The following is an 18,545-nucleotide window of genomic DNA, read 5'->3' as shown; positions in this document are numbered from 1 at the left end:
GATTTGTTCTGAACCTATCCCATTTAGCACGGTGGCAGTGCCACACAACACAATGGTGTCCTCAGTGTGATGACAGGACTTTGTCTCCACAAGGACTTAAAAAAAAAAAAATTCTAAAAGTCAAATCAACATTTGTAGCTTTAGCAGATACCTTTTGCATGCTTTGAACTTGATGTTTTACCACTAGCAGATGTGCACTGATCTAGATGTCCTCCATTTTGGTTTGAAGCTTGTACATTATGGAATCCAATGGCATTCCACTGATAAATCTGTATTATAGGTAGCCCCAGTGAATAATGCCACAACACAACTAGGTTAACTACAAATATTGCCAACTTTTGGGCATATGGCTGGGCTTCAAAACCTCCAGCAACATCTGAAGCACTGTGTTCAGTTCCTGAATTTACCCTACAGTGAAGACACTTAAATGAGAAGCTTAAGCTTAAAGTAAATGTCACATGCGCATTTTCACATCCCAACACATTAAAAGGTTTTAAAGAGAAGCCATCCCTTGCATTCCTAATCAACTGCTGTATTTATGGGGTTCAAAAATGAAAAATACATCCTTTCAGTAGAACTTCATGGTGGTTACTTAAATGATATTTCAGTGGTTGTGATTTCATACTGGATTGATCCTTTAGCAATGGTGAAAGCACCACATAAATGACACAATACTGGGTTTATATAACACAAAGTTTGAACCGAGATTTGGTCAGTCACAATGCAATTAAACAGCACTAATTGATTTTATAAGCAGTCTTGCCAAACGCCTAGTTCAACAATATAATGGTAAAACGGTCCATAACTGTTTAGCTCACAGTATATTTCAATTGATCAATTTTCAGTGTTCAAAACAGGTGAACTACTATAAAACCAGTTATATTTGTTTAGTAAAGTAGATGTTTAAATACTACTACTGAACCAAGATTATAACATACACAAATATTCAGAAAGATTTCTCTGCTTTATTAATCATATCCTCTGCATTTTACATTGTACAAAGATGAACACCAGTTGACAACTAGAAATAGGAGACAAATGAATTATTCAAAAATATATACAAGGTTTGGATTTACAAAGCAAGGTCTTGAACTCAGTTATCCCAACCGCCTCGTACCGTCGAACAGGCTTCCATACTGAAGGTCAAAGGTGAAGTTTGTTAGTGGATTGCCACTTTGTAATAGGTTAGACAGAAAAAAGGGTACTTTACTGTGGCAGGAAGTGCTAATATGCAAAATACACCCTACGTACCTAGTTTTGAGACAAGAGTGAAAAGCTGCATGTGCAGTAGCCAAGCAATGACCTCCTCCAGTCCAACTCAGTCTGCCATATGGAAGGAAACAGACTGCATGCTTTGAAGTGCATGGAGGCTTAGGAATTACACAGGACACAGGAATGAACCTGGATTCTGATTACTGCTGAGAATGAACCAAAGTTTTGCTGAAGCAGTGAACCATTTGGGGAATTGCTCTGTAGTGTTGAAAAGCAGCAGCGGACATTCAAAAGACTTGTCAAAATGTGTTTCAAATAATTTTAAAATCTGGCTCCCAATGAAATACAGGCAATAGGAGCTAAGGCATGGAGTGCAAAGTCCAACTGACATCGGCCCTTTACAGGCCATTAAACTTGGCTGCTCCAGGAACCTCAACCAGATATGGAGCTTACTAATAGTCTTACTCATTTAGGTAAACATCATGTGTGTTATAAAATACCAGAACTCACATTATCAAGATATTTTACAAAACAAACTATGAAAGCGTTTCAAGGCACTCTGTTTCAGAAGAAATATTTCCCCTGTTTAGTTAAATTTCTATTATTAATTCTGCCCTTAGTGTTGAAGACTTCAGGTGCGACCAAAGCCTTGATTTCAGACATAGGCCCCTAAGGCTGCATGAAATTCAGTCAGGCACTGCACCAGCTGCTGGAACTTTGGTCTCTCCTCCCGATCCAAGGCCCAACAGCAGGCCATCACTGCGAATCTGTGAACAAAATACAAAACAAATGGTTTTAAACCACAGGATCAAATATATAACGGGACAGACAGCAATCACTGACCAGATATATAACGGGACAGACAGCAAGCACTGACCAGATATATAACGGGACAGACAGCAAGCACTGATCAAATATGTAACGGGGTGGACAGCAATCACTGACCAGATATATAACGGGACAGACAGCAATCACTGACCAGATATATAACGGGACAGGCAGCAATCACCAATCAGATATAAAGCGCTGTATTGTTGGGGGCAAGTTACAAGGAGCAACTGCTTAATCACTATCACATGATACCCCCACTCCTCCACGCAGTCAATGTGCCTTCCATGATGCTCACCTACAGGTCGGTGTGGGGTGGAATCCTCCCTGTCCATAATTGTTGTTTCTTTTATCAGAAATACTCTTCATAGCTGAATCTAAGTTCTGAACCATGAAGGAAACTGTTTGGACACATTTTATATGTGGCAAGATTACTATTTATTACAACTTGCTGTCATTTAAGACAGACCAAAGCTCTACCCACCATCTTAGATTGAGCAGTAAACATTGATTGAGTATGAGCTCTTCCCTGCTGCCTTTCAACATCTCTAGCCACATCAGGAGGATCGTGGAATATGTCTCCTTTTAAACATGCCCATGATGCAAAGCAATTGAAATCAATTATTATGTGCTCCTTTGCTAAAATTATTTCATAACCGTGGCAAAAAAAAAAAGCAAAGGATATCTATGACAATTTTGTGTTTAGTTGAAATTAAGTGGTGCTTTTAAATAGGGTTGCAAAATTCTGGGAATTTTTAGAAGAGGAAACATTCCATGGGAATTTTCGGGAATTTAGAGTTTTTTTGCACACTGATGGTTTTTGTCTCTGACCCTTATATTATCTTTGTCGTCAAAATAGACATACTGTTCCATACAAATAAAAACAGGCTTTCAAAACTTTATTTAGGTTATAATTTTGAACTTTATTGAACCCCCACAAAAAAGACCCATCTAAAATAAAATAAAAAGAGCGTCAGCTTATTTAGCCTGTAATTTGTCCTTATTTTGTCCCTTTGAGTCTTCTACTCATGAGTCTTCTGAGTCTTCTACTCCTCATTGCTCCTCCTGATTCTCTGACTCTGGCTCTGACGTGTCCATTTCCTACTCTGTGTCAGTGTCTAGCTGTGTGGTGGACACTTCTGTATCTGGCTCAATAAGTTGTAGGTTCGCCCGGATAGCCACCAGTTTCTCCACTCTCTTGTTAGTCAGCCTGTTGTGCACCTTTGTATGCGTATTCCCAAAAAGTGACCAGTTTCGTTCAGAGGCCGCTGATGAAGGTGGGATTTGGAGTATCACCGATGCAATAGGTGACAGGGCCTCAGATGCACAAAGTCCCTTCCACCAGGTATGTGCACTGATATGCTTGCATGATTCCCATATCCCATCCCCATTCCAAAGACCTTGCTTGGTAGAGAACTTTGCCAGACTTCCCAGAACTTTGCCCACATCCAGATTGAGATGGTGTGAGGGTAGAAATCACACTGTAAGCGCTGTTGATCTGTTCTCCAGAAAGTATTGGTCTCCCAACATGCTTTGGGTCCAGCATGTATGCTGCAGCATGAATCGGCTTGACACAAAATTCTTGACGCGTCTGTATGAATTGAACAATTGCCTTCTCCTCTGCTTTGAGCAGCAGGGATGTGGGTAGGGCAATGCTGATTTGTTCTTTTAAATCAGTAAAAAGCCTGAGAACATCTGACAAGACAGCGTCATCTCCTTCAATCTGAGCAATTGCAGATGCTACTGGTGAGAGTAGTTTAAGGCTGCTAACCACTCTCTCCCAAAACACATCATCCAGCAGTATTTTCTTGATGGTGGTTTCCATATCCCCAGGCTGGGATATTGCCATTTCTTGCAGCGACTCCTTACCCTCCAGAAGGCTGTTGTACATTATGACAACACCACCCCATCTAGTGTTGTTGGGCAGCTTCAGTGTGGTGTTCTTGTTCTTTGTCATTTGCTTGGAGTTGTAGGTTGCTGCAACTACCTGTTTTCCCCTGACATACTTAACAACTTGCTTGGCTCTCTTGTACAGTGCTTCCATGGTTCTCAAACCCATGATGTCCTTGAGGAGCAGGTTAAGCCCATGAGCTGCGCACCCAATAGACGTAATATGAGGGTAGGCCTCCTCCACTTGAGCCCAAGCAGCCTTCATATTCGCAGCATTGTCAGTAACTACTGCAAAGACCTTTTGTGATCCAAGATTGTTGATGACCGCTTTCAGCTCATCAGCAATGTATGTGCCTGTGTGTCTGTTGTCCTTCGTGTCTGTGCTCTTGAAGAACACTGGGAGAGGAGTGGAGACGATGTAGTTTATGATGCCCTCCCCTCGTACATTTGACCACCCATCTGAGATAACTGCACCACAGTCTGCCATTGCTATCGTTTCTTTGAGCTTTCCTTGGACTCTGTTATACTCAGCCTCCAGCAAATAAGTAGACAAAGCATGTCTGGTGGGAGGACAGTATGCAGGGCGAATAACATTGAAAAATCTCTTCCAGTACACATTGGCTGTGTGCATGAGGGGTGAGCCTGTTGCATATACAGCTCGAGCAAGGCACTCATCTGCATTCTTCTGGCTATGGTTATCCATTGTATCAAAGAACCTTCCAAGTGGGCCAGGAGTTGCTGATGATAAGGAGCCTGATGCTGAATGAGAACCATCATCTTCTTGAATGGAAGCAGAGGAACTCTGGGCTGACTGCTGTGAGCTTTGAATGAAGTTGTTGCATTTCGATAAATGCTGCTGCATCTTTGTGGCATTCTTTACATATGGCTTTCTACAGTGTTTGCACATGTACACAGTCTTTCCATCTTTAATGCCTGGGGTAAAATGCTTCCACACATCCGACGGTAAACGTGGCATTGTTCTATGCAGAGAAATAAAGGGCATTCATCTCTGTGTCGAACTGCGGTCGATCAGCACGATTGCAACAGGGTTAGTACATTTTTGCTGATGCTCCATGTGATGGAAGCATGACCTATACACACACGACGCTACATCACCAATAGTGTATTATTTTGTATATTTTAAATTGAAGGACAACAGAGTTCAACAAGTAACTGGTTTATTTGGTATAAAGTCTGATTTACTTACTGCATCATCACAACATCAGCAGAAAACAAAATGACTTCCCTCAGGACCCCTAACCTGGATCTTAAAAAAACTATAGCAGTCTTACAGATGCCTGCAGGCCAATCACAATTCGATATGCAAATATTACAAATAGAGGGAGCTAATCGCTCATCCACTCATCCAACCAATCAGGACACATTTGTTCACAGTCCCACACAAAACTTGTAATTATTAAAACAAGCCAAGTAAGAAGATAAACATATATTGATTAAGAAATTCCTTAATAATTAAGATTCCATCTCTGTTAGTAATTTTAAGAGGACCTGTGGAAAAAAAAGAAAGAAATACAAAAAAAACAATATTATGCTAGCATGTGCTTTTTTGGGCAAAATTCCCCAAATTCCCAAGCTAAACTTCCCGTGGAAAATTTCCGGAAATTTCCCAGAAACTTTCCACCCCTTTGCAACCCTACTTTTAAAGCATTTAAACCCTTTCATGTTCTGGACACTTGGCCTGCTTTTGACAGACACTTTGACGGGAGATCAATTATTAAACATGGTGAAATTCTAATGGTGTACATGACATTTCCTCAACAGTAATGATGAGCAAATAGATGGTTACCAACATTTTGGGAGACTTTTGGTAGAAATTTGATAAAACGTTTTAAATAATTGCAGTGAGAAGTGTTTCTAGATAAATTATAGCCCTACACAATTTCAATATGCAATCAGCAATGCTTTAATAGATTATTTTATTTGTTTTTAGAGAATACAGGGAGAACTCTTAGTATCCCCTTCTTCTCATGGCATGACCAAGATTGTAATTCGCACAAGTTGGATTGGTGTCCTTTCATATCTGTGATATGTTGTGTTAAGTCAGCACTGTGCTACCCCTCCCCATTATTAATCTGGAGGATTGGTTCACCCAAATGCAGCTACACCAAACAGTTCTATAGTTATAAATGAGATCTACACATGTAAAATACAGCACCTCCTCATGGATACAGTAACTTACAGTTCATCTGGGCAGTTGATTGGCTGGGCTATTCTGTATCCATCCTTAAGATAAGCAGCCATCTCAAAAGGATCGATGTCGACATATGGAGTCTGTCCCAGAGTCATTAGTTCCCACAGTGTAACTCCAAATGCCCACTTCAAAGAAGAATAACAGATATTAGGACGCTGTGTACCAGGAAACTCTGGTGTAAGTAACAGCAGTGAGAGATTACAGGTTCACTGCTTTATTTGTTCAGAGAGCAGGTTTTTGTAGTGAGGGACAATAAATAGCTAATTTATGAAAAGAGCAGAGGTCCTAACACCGACCCTTGGGGAACACCACAGTAATCTTCCTTCCAGTCTGAAAAACAACCATTCACCACTACTCTCTGCTTTCTGTCTCTTAGCCAATTTCATACCCACGCTGCCACTGCCCCTTTAATCCTGCTAACAAGTCTACTTGTAGAGCATGAAGAAAAAATCATCCTCAAGTTCCCAAAACAGGAGCAAGCCTCTCTGAGAAAATATTTTGAAAGATTTACAACTACATATAGACAATTTTCTGAGTAAGAATTAGCGTTATATTCAGAATCGTTAACTTTGTTATGGTTTTCTTATACTATAAATGTTACTTTTACCAGTAAATGTTCAGTGGGGAGAATGCAAATTGCTGGCTCAAACCAACTTCACAAGCTTTTTGGAATGATTTGATTAGCTGCTTCCCACTCCTTGATCGTTCAGGATTGGGATTTCCTTCTACTTTCTGCTAAGGACGCATAGCCTTTCCTAAGTGATTTGATTCCTTAGTTTTTTGCTACTATTCCTACCACATTGATACTTACTGACTGATATAGCTGACTGGTGATTTAGCAGAAAATAAAATCATATTTCAGCTAACCATTAATATCTGTCCTATAGATTTGTGATGCCCTAATGTATGAAGCACCCAAGAATGATTCCCTCAAGGGTAATACTTGCAATAGTGACAATCTTGAAAGCATGATGCAAATGATGTGTGCTAGACACAACACTTTAAATATAAACAGATATATTGAATCAAAAAGATTTACCATGGTTTTCCTAGTATTAGCTACCTAACCACCCATGGAATACAAACACAATTTCTGGAAGCTCTACTTTTAACAGTGTTTTCAGATGAGAAAAATGATTAGTGCTTCCATATACCTCTCAAATTATGATCGGCATAATTGCAAATGAGAACAAAGATAACATCTCGGCCACTGATTTACAGTGACTTAAGAAAATGTAAACAGTGCAATTATCACCAAAACACAGGTGATAATAAACCTTTCCAAATTGAATTCATTTGTTTATACAGGAAACTTTGTGTTATCCGGAGTGTCCGGAGGCAAGCTCGAGCCACAGGCAAAAATCAGGAGCCGTTTTGTTAGGTTTTTTTTCTTCTCGTGGCTTTTTTTTTCCAACAGTCAGGTTCTGTCTGGAAAGTCTCTCTGAAGCTGTTGCTAAGCTACAGAGACGCTTCCAAGGTACGGGCCAACTGTTTAGAAGCTGTTGCTAAGCAACAGTGTTTGTTGTCAGATACGGAGATGAAAAGCTTCAACATTAACGCTGATGTGTCCGGCAACAGCTCGGTCCCGTCGGTGCCGGATAGCACAAAGTTTCCTGTATCTGAAAAAACAAATTGAATGAGGTGTGATGTGCATGTCTGACAGCTGTTAACAATGAACTTTTACATTTTCTAACTGTCAACAATACAGGTGCTAATCAGGCTCTTCCACAATAAATACAATCAAGTGGAATGAGGCTGGTTGCTTCAAAATTCATTTATTTAAATGAACTTAATTACGATGAAGAACTGCACTGTCCTTCGCAGCCTAACGAACTTTCTGAAGTTTATAGAGCAGAAAACAAGCTGCAAGAAATGTGTAATCAGCAGTGTCTTTTACACACAGCCCTGTCTGCTTTAAAAAGAAACACACAACCTCTCTCTAAAAAAAATCAATATACTGTATATTGTTGCCTGATTAAAAGATTTCAAAATTTGTCCTCTAGCTTTTTTGAAATAATTTTGATAAACTTTTGAGCAGAGACTGCTAGAAGGTAAATAAAAATATTTAATTAATAAAGCTGACTGAATTACTTATGAAATCTGGGGAAATTAGGCATTTAACCTCACATGTTTAGACTGCACACACCAAATTCAGCTCACAGAGTTACAGATCTGGGCAAAAATATAAAGCCCTGGTTTTTGGGAGAGGTCAGTAAAAAAATTAATGGAAGTCATTAAAAAAAAGTGATATATTTAATTGTGTTATTGTGAAATATGTATTTATTCAGTTACTAAGAAAATAATGGCCTGAAAAAGATTTCAGAAAGCAGTGATTGGGGTTATGTGCATGTGTGCTCTGAAAGCTGCAATGTTCATAAGCCTTGCTAATATTTTGAAGTGATTTTTTGTTTAATCTTTTGTGTTTTTGATAAATTACTTATTGTTCTAGTTGTTTCCTCTATTCCTTTGCTAGAGTAGTGCAACATTGGATATATTTGTAAAATTAATTAAATTACAGAATGCAAGGCAATTTTTCAACAGTTATAAGACTGCTTTGGAACTTTAACATACCGACAATCAGTGGGTCAATGCATTGCCTCTACTGAATGCCTACTGAGATATTATCTGGTAAGTGTGGATCAGGTTTTGATATTGTATCTTTTATATTAGTAAACAACAAATTTGAAATAAACCACAAGTTGTGTTGATTGAATTTCTATTAGCATTATTGGAAATGAGCTTGGGGGACTTTCCTGTGACATCCTTCTACGTAATACACGGTCACAGAGTCATACGGCATAGAAGGAGGCCATTCGACCCATTGAGTCCGTTCAATGCAATGTTGTAATGCAATTATAGAGTCTGTTGGAAGTGAATCGCAGATTCAAAGATTACTTCAGCTTGTCTCAGTTGAACAGCACACACCATCAGGAACTTACATAATATTATGTACAGAATTTCCAACAGAAATTAATACAAAATTACTCAGTTACATAATTTGTGTTGTAAAAAAGCTCGCCTTAATTATTGTCTACAGCTTACATATAGATGAACAAAAAATACATAAATGGGTGTAGAGATTAATTATGAAGTAGAGATAATTATTTGGGTTTGTTTATACAGTAATTCTGCACACATATACTTAAGCCATTTTTATTTCAATTGGTGCGCTTCATTGCATTTAAAAACCACATGGAAGCACAGAAACCAAGAGAGATGTTGTGAATAACGTCACTAACTGTCTCAGGAATGCACCTGTTGCATCAATGCACGGGCATAAATCAAGAATATGAGAGAGTGAAGTGACCAACCACCAACTGTTGTGCCTTGCTTCTAATGAGTCTCCTCAGGAGATAGCATCCCATTTTAAATACTGATCCATTAACGAGCAACTATAAATGAATCAGCTTTCTACTCATTTTCAGATAGTTAAAAAAAAATGACCAAGAGTGACCCCTGGACATATTACACGCTGTTACACTGCCCAAATTCCCTGCCTATCCTCAGTAAATTGCTTTGTCCAGTTCCCTCAGAGTCTGGCTTTGTAACTTATCCAAGCTATTTCTTGGCCCATCAACATCATTTAAATATAAATATATTTAAATATAAACAAAAATAACAACTTGCATTTATGAAGTGGTTCTCACATCTGAAAGACATTTCAAAGGGCTTTGCAGATTGAATGAAATGGATGACGAGTGGGGGGGGGGGAACCCATATAGAATGGAGTTAGATGACAGCTGAAGAAAAGTATTCACCTGCCTTTTAAAAGTAGGACAGAAGGAGATAAGGAGGAACCATTTTGGGCAGAGGCATGATGGATGAAAGAGTGATCACCAATGGCGCAAAGAGGATGGGGAAGGAGGAGTAGACTAGTATCAGAAGAGTGAAGGGTGCCAATGTGGATAAAGGGCTGAAGAAGGTAACCGAGGAAGGGTTCAGCAAGGTCATGTTGGCATTTGAAGGTGAAGATTCAAAGGAGATTGGCAAGGGTAGGGAGATGAAGGCTCGAGTCAGAAAAGACAGCTGCATTCTGAATGAGTTGCAATTTATGGAGTGTGGAAACACTGGAGTACATTAGATAAATTGCCCCTTGAACGATTAATGTAAAGATTAGGGTCTCGGTGGTAGTAACAGAGAGGAAGAGGTTACAACTCTGAAGATGGAAACAATGTCTTGGTAGCACAATGGATTTGGAAAAGGAAATAAGGTCAGCATCAAGCAGCACGCCAACTTAGCTTGAGGCAGTAGTGGGGAAAGTTGGCAGAGGCATGATGGAGCTAACACGATAGCTTCAGTTTTGCTTTTGTTAAACTGAAGGAAATTTTAATACATGAATGTTGATTAGACAATTGGAAAGTCGAGTAGTAGCCAAGGCATCAAGAGAGGATTTTAAGGCAGAATGATAAAGCTAGCCATCATCAGCATGTATATGGAATGGAAATATACATGGGGTGAGCTTTCACATGCACACTACAACAACAGCAACTTGCATTGATACAGTAAAACGTCCTAAGGTGTTTCACAGGAGCGTTATCAAACAAAATTTGACACTGAGCCACATAAGGCGATATTAGGGCAGATGACCAAAAACTTGGTCAAAGAGGTAGGTTTTAACGACATCCGGCTTTACCTTTCCACTAGCACTCGAGCAATACATTGCCTGTGATGTCAGGCTGTTTGATCGATATCCAGTCTTGGATGAGCCACAATTTCCTCCAGTTATACATTAGGAACACCAAAGCCATTGTCTGTGGCCCCCACTGCAAACTCCGCATATTCCACCAACTCCATGCCCCCTTGCAGACCAGCCTCATGCTAGACTGTTTGCAACCTTGGTGTTCTATTAGATCCCGAGCTGAGCTTCCAACCCCTTAAAACACTCCATCAAAGACCGCCTACTTCCACCTCCGTAACGCTGCCCGTCCCTGTCCCTACAGCAGCCCATCTGCTGCTGAAGCCTTCTGTATGCTATTCCTCACGGCCTCTTGTCATTCACCCTACCCAGCCAAGTTCAGCTCATTTAAAAATCTGATGCCTGTACGCTATCCCACATCAAGCTCCGCTCACCCATTACCCCTGTCCTTGTCCCCAGTCCCCCATGCCTCCAGTTTAAAACCCTTCAGTGCCTCATCCCCTTCCCCTCTGTAACCTCCTCCTGCCCTAGAACCTCATCCCCTTGAGCGGCCGTTTCTCTGACGCTGGCCGCTTGCGCAACTTCCCTTCCTTTGCCCCACTATTGGCGGTTGTGCCTAAAGCTCTCTGGTCCCCACGCTCTGGAATTCCCTCCCTCAACCCCTCTGCTCCATCAAGACCCTCCTTGATAAGGTGCTACATAATAGTCTTGTTAGCAAGAGTGAAGTGCATGGGATTAAAAGGGCATTAGCAGCGTGGATACAAAATTGACGAGGAAACAGAAAGCAGAAAGTAGTGGTGAACGGTTGTTTATCCAACTGGAGGGAAGTATGCAGTGGTGTTCCCCCAGGGGTCTGTATTAGGACTACTGCTATTTTTCCATATGTATCAATGACCTGGACTTGGGTATGCAGGACATAATTTCAATCGTGCTTGACTAATCTACTGGAATTTTTTGAGGATGTAACTGGTAGAATAGATAAGGGAGAACCAGTGGATGTGGTGTATTTGGACTTTCAGAAGGCTTTCGATAAGGTCCCGCATAAGAGATTAACGTGTAAAGTTAAAGCACATGGGCTTGGGGGTAAGGTACTGACTTGGATAGAGAACTGGTTGGCAGACAGGAAGCAAAGAGTTGGAATAAACGGGTCTTTCTCCGAGTGACAGGCAGTGACTAGTGGGGTACCGCAGGGATCGGTGCTAGGACCCCAGCTATTCATAATATATATTAATGATCTAGACGAGGGAACTAGATGTAATATCTCCAAGTTTGCAGACGACACAAAGCTGGGTGGGCGTGTGTGCTGTGAGGAGGATGCCGAGAAACTCCAGTATGATTTGGACAGGTTGGGTGATTGGGCAGATGCAGTATAATGTGGATAAATGCAAGGTTATCCACTTTGGTTGCAAAAACAGGAAGGCAGATTATTATCTGAACAACAATAGATTGGGAGAAGGGGAAGTGCAACGAGACCTGGGTGTCCTTGTGCACCAGTCGCTGAAGGCAAGCATGCAGGTGCAGCAGGCGGTTAAGAAGGCAAATGGTATGTTGGCCTTCATAGCGAGAGGATTCGAGTACAGGAGCAAGGATGTCTTGCTGCAGTTGTACAGGGCCTTGGTGAGACCACACCTTGAGTATTGTGTGCAATTTTGGTCACCTTATCTGATGAAGGATGCTCTTACCATGGAGGGAGTGCAGCGAAGATTCACCAGACTGATACCTGAGATGGCAGGAATGACGTATGAGGAGAGATTGGGTCGATTGGGCTTATAGTCACTGGAGTTTAGAAGAATGAGGGGGGATCTCATTGAAACTTATAAAATTCTAACAGGACAAGACAGACTAGATGCAGGATGTTCCCGATGGCCGGGGAGTCCAGAACCAGGGGGGTCACAGTCTAAGGATAAGGGGTAAGCCATTTAGGACAGAGATGAGGAGGAATTTCTTCACCCAGAGAGTGGTGAACCTGTGGAATTCTCTACCACAGAAGGCAGTTGAGGCCAATTCATTAAATATATTCAAGAAGGAGTTAGATATATTTCTTAAGGCTAAAGGGATCAAGGGATATGGGGAGAAAGCAGGGACAGGGTACTGAATTTGGATGATCAACCATGATCTCATTAAATGGCCGGAGCAGGCTCGAGGGGCCGAATGGCCTACTCCTGCTCCTATCTTCTATGTTTCAAAGTTTGTAGATGACACAAAGCTTGAAAACATAGTAAGCAGTGAGGATAGTAACAGACTTCAGGAGGACATAGACAGGTTGTTGAAATGGGCAGACACATGGCAGGTTAAATTTAATGCCAAGAAGTATGAAGTGATGCATTTTGGAAGAAAAAGAGAGGCAATATAAATTAAATGGTATAATTTTAAAAGGGGTGCAGGAACAGAGACCAGGGGGGTTTCACATACACAAATCTTTGAAGGTGGTAGGACAAGTTGATAAGACTGTTAAAAAAGCATATAGGTTGCTTGGCTTTATTAATAGAGGCGTAGAGTACAAAAGCAAGGAAGTTATAGTAAACATTCATAAATCACTGGTTAGACCTCAACTAGAGTATTGTGTTCAATTCTGGGCACCACACTTTAGGAAGGATGTCAAGGCCTTGGAGAGGATGCAGAGGAGATTTACCAGAATGGCAAGGACTCCTGTAAGTACTCTATTCCATTCTCCCAGTTTCTCCGTCTCCGCCACATCTGCTCTGACGATTCCATACTAGTGCTTCCGACATGTCTTCCTTTTTCCTCAACCGAGGATTCCCCTCTGCTGTGGTTGACACGGCCCTTGACCGTGTCCGTTCTATTTCCCACACTTCTGCTCTCACCCCTTCCCCTCCCTCCTGGAACCACGACAGGGTTCCCCTTGTCCTCACCTTTCACCCTACCAGCCTCCACATTCAACAGATCACCCTCCGCCATTCCCACCACCAAACACATCTTCCCCTCACCTCCCCTTTCAGCATTCCGAAGGGACCGCTCCCTCCGCGACACCCTGGTCCACTCCTCCATCACCCCCAGCACCTTTACATGTAAGCGCAGGAGATGCAACAAATGCCCTTTTACCTCTTCCCTTCCCACTGTCCAGGGCCCCAAACACTCCTTCCAGGTGAAACAGTGATTTACTTGTACTTCTTCCAATTTAGTATACTGTATTCGCTGCTCATGATGCGGTCTCCTCTACATTGGGGAGACCAAACGCAGATTGGGTGACCGCTTTGCAGAACACCTCCGTTCAGTCCTTAAGGGTGACCCCGAGCTTCCGATCGCCTATCACTTTAATTCTCCGCTCCACTCCCACTCTGACCTCTCACACTGTTCCAATGAAGCTCAATGTAAGCTCGAGGAACAGCACCTCATCTTTCGATTAGGCACTTTACAGCCTTCTGGACTCAACATCGAGTTCAACAATTTCAGACCAAAACCTCTGCCCCTATCTTTTTTTTCCCATTTTTTTTCTCTCTCTCTCTCACATGGCAGCTGTCGATCATTCAGCCATTGCCATTTACACTTCATCTAGAGCCATTTTTGTTTCTTAACGTCCCATTACCATCTCCTTTTGCCTTGCACCATCATCCCTTTTGTCTCTTAATCTCTCCTGCCTTCCACCCTATCACAGACCTTCCCTTTTGTTCTTTTGTCCCCTCCTCCTTTCCCTGCTCCTACACGTGCTTAAAAACCTGTTCCATCTCCAGCTTTTTCCAGTTCTGACGAAGGGTCATCGACCTGAAACATTAACTCTGTTTCTCTCTCCACAGATGCTGCCTGACCTACTGAGTATTTCCAGCATTTTCTGTATTTACCAGAATGGTGTCAGGGATGAGGGACTTCAGTTAGGTGGAGAAACTAGAGAGACTGGGATTGTTCTCTTTAGAGCAGAGAAGGTTAAGGAAAGATTTAGTAGAGATTTTCAAAATTATGAGGTGTTTTCATAGAGAGGGAGAAACCGTTTCCACTGCCAAGAGGGTCGGTAACCAGCGGACACAGATTTAAGATATTTGGCAAAAAAATCCAGGGGGAAATGAGAAAGTTTTTCATGCAGCGAGTTGTTATTATCTGGATGTTCTGCCTGAAAGGGTGTTGGAAGCAGATTCAATAGCAACTTTCAAAAGGGAAGGGGAGAAATTTGCTGGGCTATGGGGAAAGGGCATGGGAGTGGGACTAATTGCACAGCTCTTTCAAAGAGCAGGCACGATGCACCGAATGGCCTCCTTAGGTGCTGTATGATTCAGCAGTGGCAGATTTATAAATTTCTGAAGGGGACGCAAGTATTGCTCGTCAGATACATTTCCTACCTCCCAGAAAAATAATGATGTTTGATACTTCATTTGGTGTATTTTACAGTATTTTTGAGCTCATTTTAATTCTGTAATTTAACGCCAGGTCTCACTGTGTCTTTATTGTCCTCAACCTGCATGCTTGGTCTGATGCTGCATGTCAAGTGTGAGGAGACGTGCAATATTTTTCACTTTTCTAGTTTGTGTGTCTGCACGATCATGTCTTAACATCTGACCAGCATTTGCCCGAGATGAATAAGAGAGAAATTCAATGTGTCTCGAATATTGTTTAACAGTGAATGTCATTAAACTGTTCTCAGTCACACGGCCTTGTCTCCATAAATATGTGCACAGGCTGTGGTTTGAATAATGAGTTCCTCGAGGCTCTTACATTTATCTATATATTTAAAGTCTTGTGTATAACATTCACTTGTTTCCTATATGCATTACACTTCCTGTCACACTTCAGGGTTTATACTTCAATGTGCCAGCTTTACTCACTCAGTTGTTGCACTTTGATCTGAGTTGGAGGGTTGTGGGTTTGCTTCACAACGGATTTAAGCACATAATCTAGGTTGAGGGAGGGAGTGCTGCATTTGTTGGAGTCATCGTCTTTCAGATGAGACGTTAAACCAAGGCCCTATCTGTGTTCTTGGGTGAACCTAGAACATCCCATGGCACTGTTTGAAGAGGAGCAGGGGAGTTCTCCAGGTGCCTTGGCCAACATTTAGCCCTCAACCAACATCACTGAAAATAGAATATCTGGTCATTCATTTGCTGTTTGTTGGCCCTTATTGTGCAGAAATTAGTGACTGCATTTACCAACAGTGCTTTCACTTCAAAAGTAACCGATTGGTTGTGAAGTGCTTTGGGACATCCTGAGGACGTAATAAGGTGCTAGATAAAGAAAAGTTCTTTCTCGCATATCCTCTGATTCACTAGGAGCAATGTCACATGTGAGCTATCATTCTCTAAAGAATCTTTGAAACCACTGACCTGTAAACTAATATATGCTGCTTTTACAGAAACCTTCATATGAGCAATAATCACAGTATAAGATGCAGTCCCCATCAAGATGTGAAATCTCTCCAAATCTTTGCTTCAGCACCTCGTCACATTCTGCACTCTTTAAGACACACTGTCCACAAAGGCTCATCTTACACTTGTACAACATTTAATCTTCAGCACTAAATTCTCACCTTGGAACAGCAGTATACCGTGCGCTCTGTACCTGTTCATGTATATTTTGATTCTTTTTCCATCCTGACCTCTTCCTGTCCCAGGGAATGTAGGAAGCATGAGACACAAGCGTGCATGTGAATTTAAAGTGAGCCACAGGGACTGATGGAAGTCTTAGGAAGTTTGAGTGGGGCCAGTTGCACACTGATTTTTAACAGCAAACACAGACGAAGCAGACACTGGGTCCAAAATCTGACTATCCACATAACTTGCAGATGATTGGCATACGTGCTGATTGTACTTGTTTGCAGTAATACAGCAACCATAATTATATTTCTTTCCAAATTTAATAGGCACTAAATTTATGAAAAAGGCTAAAGCAACAAGCAGGGTTCTGTAAAGCAAAGGTAGGTGAGCGAAATCTGCCAAGCACCAAGTATTTTCAGGTCAGGAATTAATTAAGAACCCTTCTTGAATACTGAATAAAATTTGCTTCGACAATAAATATTTTTCCTGTACATCTGTTTCCAGTGGCAAAATTGCCATGGTATGGGTTGCAAACTTCTCAGTGTATAGTCTGAAATAAGTAGGTAGAGAATGTAACTTAAGAGTATGAGTGCATGTGCACACACACAAACATGCACGCGTACGTGTACATGTGAACATGAGGGTGCAGGTCACAAATTATTTCCCATTTATTTTTCTTTCGTCCAAGGCTGGACCACCTCTGTGCAGTGTTTCTTATAGTTATCAACAATAGAAACCAAGTCAAATGAAGCAAACAGCAGCAAGGGTGATCATTCTGTGATTTTCTTACTAGGAATCAAAACTGTTTGAATTCCAGGCAGTTAAAACACTTGATTTTTTTCTTCAATGAATTTAAGGAATATATTGATGCGACACTTGGAAATAAACTGCTGTTGGTGTTTCTTGGCAACAATTTCCAGAGTCCACATCCAGAGCTAAACAGCATCCAGTATGAGCTGCAGTTAGTGCCAAGAGTAAAGAAAATATCAGAATGGAAAGCAGCAATTTTCTGGACAGATCCCTGGGGCAGCAAATGCCCCATTGCAACATAAATTCACTTGTCAACTGTTGATTTGCTGCCCCAGAGGATAAAAGCGTCCGCATTTACACATAGCGGTGACCCCACTGGTCTCTTATATTGTCAATCTGACTGACAACTTGATCAACAATGATGCACTCAGTTCTTATGTAAATCTGTCACTGGTACAAGCCTTATGGCACAGATTACTGTGAAAGATGCAAAAGGATAGATCCAACAGTAATGTAACTGAAATGTGATAAACTGTACTGTACAGACAACTGACCAGAAATGTAAATACTGTAACGGAATGCAGGGCCGGAAAACTCCCATCACTGCTTAAATCATAGAATTATAGAAAGTTACAGCACGGAAGGAGGCCATTTCGGCCCATCGTGTCTGCGCCGGCCAACAAAGAGCTATCCAGCCTAATCCCACTTCCCAGCTCTTGGTCCATAGCCCTACAGGTTACAGCATCCCAAGAGAAGGAATATACTGATGCAACACTTGGAAATAAACTGCTGTTGGTGTTTCTTGGCAACAATTTCCAGAGTCCACATCCAGAGCTAAGCAGCATCTAGTATGAGCTGCAGTTAGTGCCAAGAGTAAAGAAAATATCAGAATGGAAAGCAGCAATTTTCTGGACAGATCCCTGGGGCAGCAAATGCCCCATTGCAACATTGAGAATGTACAGTGCTTTCAGTAACTGTATTGTCGGTCACAAGATATCAAAAGCCTATGAATCTCAAGGTTCAACAAACATTATCTGTATTATCGGTAATCAATTTCTCAAAAAAGAAAACAAACATGAATGACGTGTTGACGTGCTCAGAAGGAAGTTAAACTTAGTAATTTCTCAGCAGTTTACACACATTGGGTCACTGAGTCAGTCTACATCACAGTGTGGAACTGACTTCAGAGGAGAGCACAGAAATGATGGAAACTCATGCAATACTTGCATGTGTATAAAATCTAATAATTATGAAATACAGGCCAATTCAACTATCGTTAACAAATCACTGACCATTGTAAAGGCACTATCTCCATAAAAAGTGCTCATTTGTTTATGAACATAGACAGTACAAAACGCAAATCTTGCCAAAACTGATAGCATCATTTCAAACATAACATGCTTTCTCTCAAAAAAAAAACCTTTAGGAAGTGTCTCTAAGCTTTGTTTACTTGAAAGTTATTTTACATCTTAAAATCTCTATCAAAACTCCTGCATTTGGCACAAACTTTCTGGACATGGTATCCTTACACCCCAAG

At 41.2% G+C, this 18,545-nt stretch overlaps 1 protein-coding gene across 3 annotated transcripts in view; it reads right to left on the bottom strand.

Annotated features, from left to right (window-relative positions):
- Positions 1–945: 945 nt before the first annotated feature.
- ryk (receptor like tyrosine kinase) overlaps positions 946–18,545 on the bottom strand; it is a 436,205-nt gene continuing 418,605 nt past the window's right edge. For all 3 annotated transcript variants that reach the window (XM_085990858.1, XM_085990859.1, XM_085990860.1), the window contains 2 exons: positions 6,131–6,267; positions 946–1,979 (listed from right to left, as the gene is read on the bottom strand). In XM_085990858.1, coding sequence (XP_085846984.1) covers positions 1,868–1,979; positions 6,131–6,267 — 249 coding nt within the window. In that variant the 3' untranslated portion in view covers positions 946–1,867. The remainder of the gene's footprint in view (positions 1,980–6,130; positions 6,268–18,545) is intronic.

Source organism: Somniosus microcephalus, chromosome 6, assembly GCF_052327205.1.
Source record: "Somniosus microcephalus isolate GS21.2 chromosome 6, FLI_Smic_1.0, whole genome shotgun sequence".
NCBI lineage: Eukaryota > Metazoa > Chordata > Chondrichthyes > Squaliformes > Somniosidae > Somniosus > Somniosus microcephalus.
The sequence above is the reverse complement of the archived record's forward strand: the minus strand, read 5'-3'. Positions and strand labels throughout refer to the sequence as shown.